The 7,847-nt window shown below is 37.6% G+C and overlaps 1 protein-coding gene across 2 annotated transcripts; it reads right to left on the reverse strand.

Annotated features, from left to right (window-relative positions):
- Positions 1-475: 475 nt before the first annotated feature.
- On the reverse strand, positions 476-6,771 carry SLITRK4 (SLIT and NTRK like family member 4). 2 transcript variants are annotated; one of them, XM_073599260.1, is made up of 3 exons: positions 6,297-6,431; positions 5,170-5,884; positions 476-4,050 (listed from the first exon to the last, which is right to left on the reverse strand). In XM_073599260.1, the coding sequence occupies exon 3, from the start codon at positions 4,048-4,050 to the stop codon at positions 1,501-1,503; it is 2,550 nt and encodes an 849-aa protein (XP_073455361.1). In that variant the 5' UTR covers positions 5,170-5,884; positions 6,297-6,431; the 3' UTR covers positions 476-1,500. The 2 variants fall into 2 exon arrangements, with proteins under 2 accessions (XP_073455361.1, XP_073455360.1); XM_073599259.1 differs by lacking the exon at positions 5,170-5,884 and having other exon boundaries at positions 6,297-6,771.
- Positions 6,772-7,847: the final 1,076 nt, after the last annotated feature.

Genomic DNA, 7,847 nt, shown 5'->3' on the forward strand with positions numbered 1-7,847 from the left:
GAGTACAGTTTTAAATCACATAACTGAGGCATTCATTACTTGCATATGTAAGAGTGCCTGCAAAACATATACGATTGGTGGGATCCAAGAACAGGTTTAGGCTAGTCCTTTCTAACACTGGTTACACCATATCGTATGTCACTTATATCATGCAATGCTAACAATAAAAACCTTCATTTATAGCAATCCAGAGCTGAACAGACACTATTGTATAATATACTAAGCATTCAACGATCCTTCTTATCCATCATAGCAATCAATACTATGCAAATAGCCCACCGAATGACATACAAACTAACAATGTATGTTTTAAAGGGTCATACCACAATCTGTCAGTTGGTCATCAACAAAAATAAACTATTTCACATTGTTTTGTGTAATCTCTAGTATACATAGTGCTATGACAAGATAGCTAAAAATTAGTAAACAAAAATATATAAGCCAGGACATAATATAACTCTAGAAGGCACAAATGTGTAGGTGGACAACCTTTATTTTGTACCTGATCACATTATATCAAGTTTACACATCAATCATTTCCTGTAGCAGTTTGGTATCTCAATGTTTAGTTTTTGTTTGTTTTTTTGTTTTTTTTATAGATTAATGCATTGTGATCACAGAAACAAGTCAGGCATTTAAATACATATTAAGGAGTACATATATTTTCTATTTAGTATACAAATTATTTCATGGATATGAATTTTTTTCTATTTTAAAAAAATATTTAACCCCCGCTCACATAGCAAGCATATCGAGAAAATCAATGCAACCCATCTGATTGCAAATAACAATATTATTTCTTCTTTTTCATAGATAATCTTAAATCTATTCACATTTTGCAGAAAAAAAATATCTTGTTAAATAAATGTGATATATATATATATATCCATTTTTAAGTTGTAGACAAGAATGTTTCAAGTGACTGAATTTATTTTTGTAGAATTGTAAAGCATGGATTTATGCACTTGCACATTTTACCGTGATATTCCTCTTTTTTCTAGTTAAAGGTATTCCTGTTTTTTTAAGAAACTGACCTTCCTTTGCATGCTTTTGACTTGTCTAACATTATTCTTAAAACACTGTTTAGACTTGGATAGTAAAAAAAACATTTTCACCAGCTTTATCCATTTGGAAGATGGAGATAGCCTTCTCTGGTAACAGTTTTTTCTTTATCGGTGCAAAAACCAATCACGGGGAGACAGACATTTTGCATTTGGGTACAAAATATACAGTAGATGCCTCTGTAGATGAGGTTAATTTTGTTTGTGATAACATAAAGTATCCCTTTGGCAATAGTGTCTGGTGTAATCCTAGAGGTCCAGATAGTAGATGATCTGAAAAATTATAACCTACAAAGAAATCCCTTCAACCATAATCAACTGGACACTCCTGAAATCACCTGCATCTATGCCTATATAGATAATATTTGGAAGTTTAAAGTCTACCAAGGCACTTTTCATCATTAAATTACTGTCTTTACTAGGGTTTACACTGCAAGACCTACATTTTGCTCAGTGCTGTTTGTTCTTCAAGGACTTGTAAATAATCAGGTGTGCCTTGAAGTTTGGCTTTAAGTTCAAAGTATTCACTCTTTCTCTGTTCTACTACAATTTTACTGTGGTTCCCACCTATTAAAGACTTCTTGCATTTCTTATCTTGTAGCTTTTCTGGATAGTGTATTTCAAAACCACTGACACCTATGCTATTATATTCTTTTTTACTTTCTAAAAAATTCTGGATAAATAAATTGGAGTCTCTTCCTGGAAAAAACTCATCCAGTTCATCAATTGTGCTAAGTCTTTTTCTAGAATCCCCATGTGATAAATCTTTGTCAGTCAAACTCCTGAGGACCACCTTTTGTCCTTGGTGATCAGTAAATGGAAATCCCATTTCTGAGTCCTTTATGCCACATGTGTGACTCTTACTCATTTGTTCTATGGTTTGTGGAAAAAATGTTTCTGCAGAGATACCATCCATCCTAAGGGCTTTCTGGTCATGCTTCCTTAGCTGGAGCTGCATAGAACTGCACTCCTGGTTCCCGATGCCTTCATGCTTTACTGTAGGTTTTTTGTTACGTCTCAGAACAAAAACAAGAAGGCAGAATGCAACAAAAACAGTTAATATGAGCACTACTAAAATACTAAGTATTAAAATTGACAAAGGTACGGGTCCACCTGGTGGACTTTTTATAGGACCTACAGGGGTTGTGAATGTGATAGCAGGCATGGGACTGGTATACTGTGTAGGTGGCTTGTTTACTAGCTTGGGGCACAAAACCTCATTTTTCAGAGATCGTAGCTCAATGCTTGCAAACTGCACAGGTGTTTCACATTTGACCTCTTTCATAACAATGCCTTCGCTTAGCTTCTCCAGCCAGAGCTTCAAAGCTACCAAATCACACGTACAGTCCCATGGGTTTCCTTCCAGATCAATCTGTGTTAGAGATTTCAGCTGGTCAAGAACGCCACTTACAGGCAGGTACATGAAATGGTTATTCCTGATATTGAGTCTAGCCAGGGGCACTCCTGAAAATATGTAAGCTGGCAAACTTCTCAAGAGATTGTTATTTAAATAAAGCAGCTGAAGGTTTGGCATTGATTCAAAGGTTCCCCCCAATATTTCTCTTATAACATTGTATTCCAGATAAAGGTACTGGAGATTGTGCAAACCATTAAATATTTCAGGACTCAAACGTTCAATTTGGTTCCCATTAAGATAAAGCCTCCTTAGGTTTGTAAGGTTGCAAAATACATTTCCTTGAATTGTAGTCAGTTGATTGCTTCCTAAATGAAGCAGATCTAGACCTTCAAACTCAGCAAAGTCTGCCTGTTCCACCTGTTTGATATAATTCCCATTCACGTGCAGTTTCTTGGCATTAATAGGCTTAGGTACTAGTTCAGCCATTGACTCTAAATTTCTTTCCTGGCAATTAACACTCAATCCTAAATCAGAAGGATGTGTTTTACAAACACAAGGTGATGGGCAAGGAGTAAGAGGAGGTACCCTTGTTTGAAATGATACTATCTGGCTGAGATTGTGATTAGAAACCGATTTTCCAGACACTATACCAGAATTCTTGGAAGGATTGGTAGTTTTAGGGGGCTTAGTGGCTAATCGGTTCTGTGAGGTTTGACCAGTGTGTCCCCCAGGTGTGGTGAATGTTGTCTCCATGGATGGAGGCAATATCCTTACATCAAAATCACTGCCAGTTCCCATGGAGCATAATTCTTGTTTATTTGTCTCTTTTAATAACCTTCCATACAAGTCACTCGGTGTTTCACAAATAGCCTCTCCAATGTAGATATTATATGGCATGTTCTCCAACCAAGCTTTTAATGGCAGCAAATCACATGTACAATTCCAAGGATTATCTTCCAACTGCAGCTCCACCACCCTCCCAATATGCTCCAGAACACCTATATAGGGTATCTTCTGTATTCTGTTTCCTCTAATGTCCAAATGAGTCAATGAAGCAAACCTAAATATATTGTCAGGTAAAGCAGAAATCAGATTGTCATTTAAAATGAGAACTTTCAACTTGTGTAGTTTATTGAAGGCTCCCCGCTCAATATACTTGATTAAATTGTAGTCAGCCTGGAGATACTCCAAGTTCTCTATGCCCAGGAAAGTGTCAGCCCTCAGGACTTTTAATTCATTGTTGTTCAAATGCAACTGTTTTAATGCACTAAGCCCCTGGAAAGCTCCTCCCTCTATATTCTGCAGCTTGTTGTTGCCCAGCTGCAGTGACACGGCATGGGTGAAATTGAGGAACGAGTTAGGGTACAAAATAATCAAAAGATTGTTCTGAAAGTTCAGGTGGTAAAAATTAGACTGAGGGGGTTTCAGCTGGTTTGGTCGGTACACTGCCACCTTTTCACAGTTAACATATAGCACATTTTCTACTGACAGGCACGAGCAGACACTGCAGATCTCCAGGGTGAGTTCTGAGTCCGGGTTGGTGGAGGAGATTGGGGTGGAGAGGAACAGGAAAAGCCACACAAACATCTTCAGGCAGTGACAAAAAGATCTCAGGCTGCTGATGTACATCATCTGAGCAAACAGAAAGAAATGGTCTTAATATCACTGACTTATTACATGTCATATAGCATGCACAGCACGAATATGGGACTCATAGCCTGTATTCATGTTTGCATCTGAGCTTGTGTGTGTGACTGTCTATGCAAATAAATACTAGCTGTCTACTTATGACACCATCACATACACAAACTTCCTTTTAAAACATGAAGCTATTCACTGTGTTTTTGTCTCATACAACTTTAGAATAAATTAACCACAAATGATTTTTTAAGCACCGTCTCATATTCCACCTGGCCATATAACTTGCACTAGGGAAAGATGTATGTTTATGAGAATGTAACAGTAATCTGCATTCAGGTATGAAAAATCTTATGATCAGTGCAACATAATCTTTATAGCAACCATGTTCTGCAAAGCATCATACATTCCTGAGTGTATTGTGAATGAGATCATTTATGTATGTGTATTAACCAAATATGCTTAATTACACATACATACATGCAACCTAAAATGTGTGTTTGCAATGTGTTTTAATACAATACATATACGACTTGAAGTACATAATTCACATGATATGAAATACATTATGCAAAGCATCATATGTTGAATGGGTCTGTGTGCATACTGATGTACACACAACAGTGTATTTACGATACATACAGAAATTAGTAAAATACCATGAAAAAAATAAAAATAAAATAATAATAATTATATATATATATATATATATATATATATATATATATATATATATATTGTTTTCACTGTTCATAAAAGTAAATGTAGCTTACATAAATAAAAAAAAGAAAAGTCTATTGGTGCATGGTGCATCTCATGCATATTTTTCACCTGCATTACCTAGCTAAACTTTCAAGAGTAATCCCCCAAAAAATCTATATATGTGCATTTCAGTTGCCTGGCACTTTACAACACAGCAACCTGCTAAATGTCACCGCTCCATCCAGCAAACCAGCACTTCGTCACACTGTCACATATAGCCCCATGCTGTCCCCACATGGCAGTTCAGATGAGAGAGGTGAAAAGGGATTGCATGCAGAGACAGAAAGAAAGAGAGAAAGAAAGAAAGAGAGGATGATTAGCACAACATAGGTCAGTGTTGGACAGCAGTACCTATGATATCAGTGGCAAATGCCTGAGGTTTGTGATAGTACTGATTAGTACTGCAATGCTTTGCCGCAGCATGGTCTCTGCTCCTGCTGGGTGTTCTTGTTCTTAATCAGATATCTCCTCCAGAAGATGAACCTGGGCTGAGAAGTAGGGATCCCTTGGCACAGATCATTCATGCTAGAGGTTCTTCCTCTGCCAGTGTAATACAAGCCAGAAAAAAAGGAATCTATTCCCTCTTAGTCTCTGCAGATCCTTAATTAGGAACAGGTAGCAGTGAATAAATGAAGTGGTACCCACAGTGCCAGATGATGCTAGAAAAAGCAAGGCTCTGGGGCAGGTCCAACTTGCTGTGTCGCTCCTGTGTCTGGGCTGCAAGAGGGAGTCCACAGTGTGATCGGAGGGCAGGGAATTACTGGAGAGGGTCGTATGAGCTGCATCAAACAGACTCCCAGTATGAATAAACCTCTCGCCTCCTAGTCAGCTATGTTTCCATGGGATAATGTTTGCTGGTGGCGAATGTCAGGCTTAGGAAGAGGTCTTTTTAGTCAGATAGCTGCTGGATGTGTCTGGTGGTTACAGGAGGGGGGAGGGAGTGGGAGATCATTTGCTGCCGATGGAGGACAGATCCCTTTTCCACCGATCAGTCACAAAGAGAATCCATGAAGTAACCCTTCAGCTTCTAGATACAGACTACCAATGCCATTTTCAAGCCATGGACCTAGAAACACAGCAATCACACACAACTGAGCACAGAATACATATATAAAAAAAACATAACCTAACTATTTTGACATTTTGCTAACATACTGCTAGCCTAAACAAGAGCAAAGTCATTTTAATGCTATCAGGTTTTACAAAGCACCTTTCAGTTTTATTTTCTTAACAATATATGATCATTTTTTAAATCTGCATCAATTCAGCAAAGGCAGATAATGAAATCATTAATTAGCATGCATGCATGCATGACAAAACCACATGAAAATGCAGGATTTTGCCTGGCTGGGAAAATCTGACTTGCATTGATGATGATGATGGGGTATAACTATAAGATGTCAAGCTTTGTCATTCTATTAAATCAGCATAGCAAGTAAATAATAGGTGCCCTCCTTTTTTTTGGTCTGATGGCTTACCTTTAAAATTTGGATGCATGTAAGGAAATGGAAATGTTCTGCATTTTCTGATTGTCTCCAAGAGATCTGGACTTCGTTCTGTTCCTCACGCTCTCTCTGCTTCTCTATCACCCCCCCCCATCCTTTCCTTCTCCCTCTCTCCCCCCTCTCTTTTCTCTCTCTCCCTTTCTTCCTCGCACACAGTATACACACACACACATACACACAGCAACACAACCTCAACATGTATTAGTCGATGTCTTTCAATAAATAAACACAGGCACACATACACATGCAGCAACTGCAGTTAATTTTGGAATTCCAGTGGAAGGGTGAGTTTTTAAGAGCAGGATTTGTATTGCCAAAGAAGAGCTGCAAATCATATCCACACAGATCCATAAGCACTAGATCAAGATAGAGTGCTCTGATCAATCATTATTGATGTCATGCTGCTGTTGAGTTTATTGGGATCAAAAATTAGAGCTTCACTAGGACTACCCCTACTGTGCTCGGCCAAGGAGGTGCCAAGGAATCAGATTAGCTCTAGTAAACTAAGGGTAAAGAAGGAGTGGGTAGATGTACTTTGGGTATCTTTTTTTTTCTTTCACTGTGATGTGTGGGTGCTTCGCTCTAACACCAAAGGTATATGATGATGAGTGCTATTTTGTACCATCTACCATGGTACATGCTTTAATAATATGTGATCTGATCCAAGCAAAGACCAAAAGGAAATGGCACCTTAGCACTTGTGCTCTTGGTATGGCTGTTAATGTAAAGGAATGGATGCAATATTTAGACGGTGGTCTGCCAGCTCTGCAACAAGCTTCTTTCACTCTGCATGCTAAAACTGTGCCACCACTTTGAGTACAGGCAACATGAAATGGGTGCAAAAATCTTTCTTTTTTAAGGATAAACCACTTACTTCTATGCAACATCCTGTCCTTCAAGTGGGAAGATGATTAGGAAAGTACATATTATTGAAAATTTGCTTCCTGTATAGCATAATTTGCTTGTTTTTTCAGTGCTGTTTATTATTTTTTATACATATGTAGGGTATCAGTGTTCTGTGATTTTGTAACATAGCAACATTTATTTTGCATTTTTTTGTAGCTAATTTAGTTTTTTTTTTTCTGCAAAAAATATTCACTGTTTTCTGATCAATACCTCTTTCATCAGTGAGGACATACGTAATGCTACAATGTGTGACGTACTGTAACCTATAGCAACCAGTGAGCAATTATATTTCACTGTTCTTGTGGCTCTAAACTGATAGTGAACTCTGGTTGCTATGGGTTACTAGGCAGTGCAGATCATCATTGCTCCTAGCATAGCTTTAATAATTAAGCCTATTAATGCGCTATGTCTTTAATCAGATCAGTAAGTATTATTTCAAATCTTTTAATTGGAGGTTTTTATTCACTTTTGCTTCATGATAGATCATCCTCCCTTTTTTGCTGTAAAGAATAAAAAGAATAAGCTTTGCAGACATTTTGCTTATTTTAAAACAGTGCTGGCATGATTTTAGCCTTGAATGTACTGCCTGGTAGGATTGATTGCATTTATTCTCAATCA

This window comes from Aquarana catesbeiana, linkage group LG09 (genome assembly GCF_042186555.1).
Source record: "Aquarana catesbeiana isolate 2022-GZ linkage group LG09, ASM4218655v1, whole genome shotgun sequence".
Lineage (NCBI taxonomy): Eukaryota > Metazoa > Chordata > Amphibia > Anura > Ranidae > Aquarana > Aquarana catesbeiana.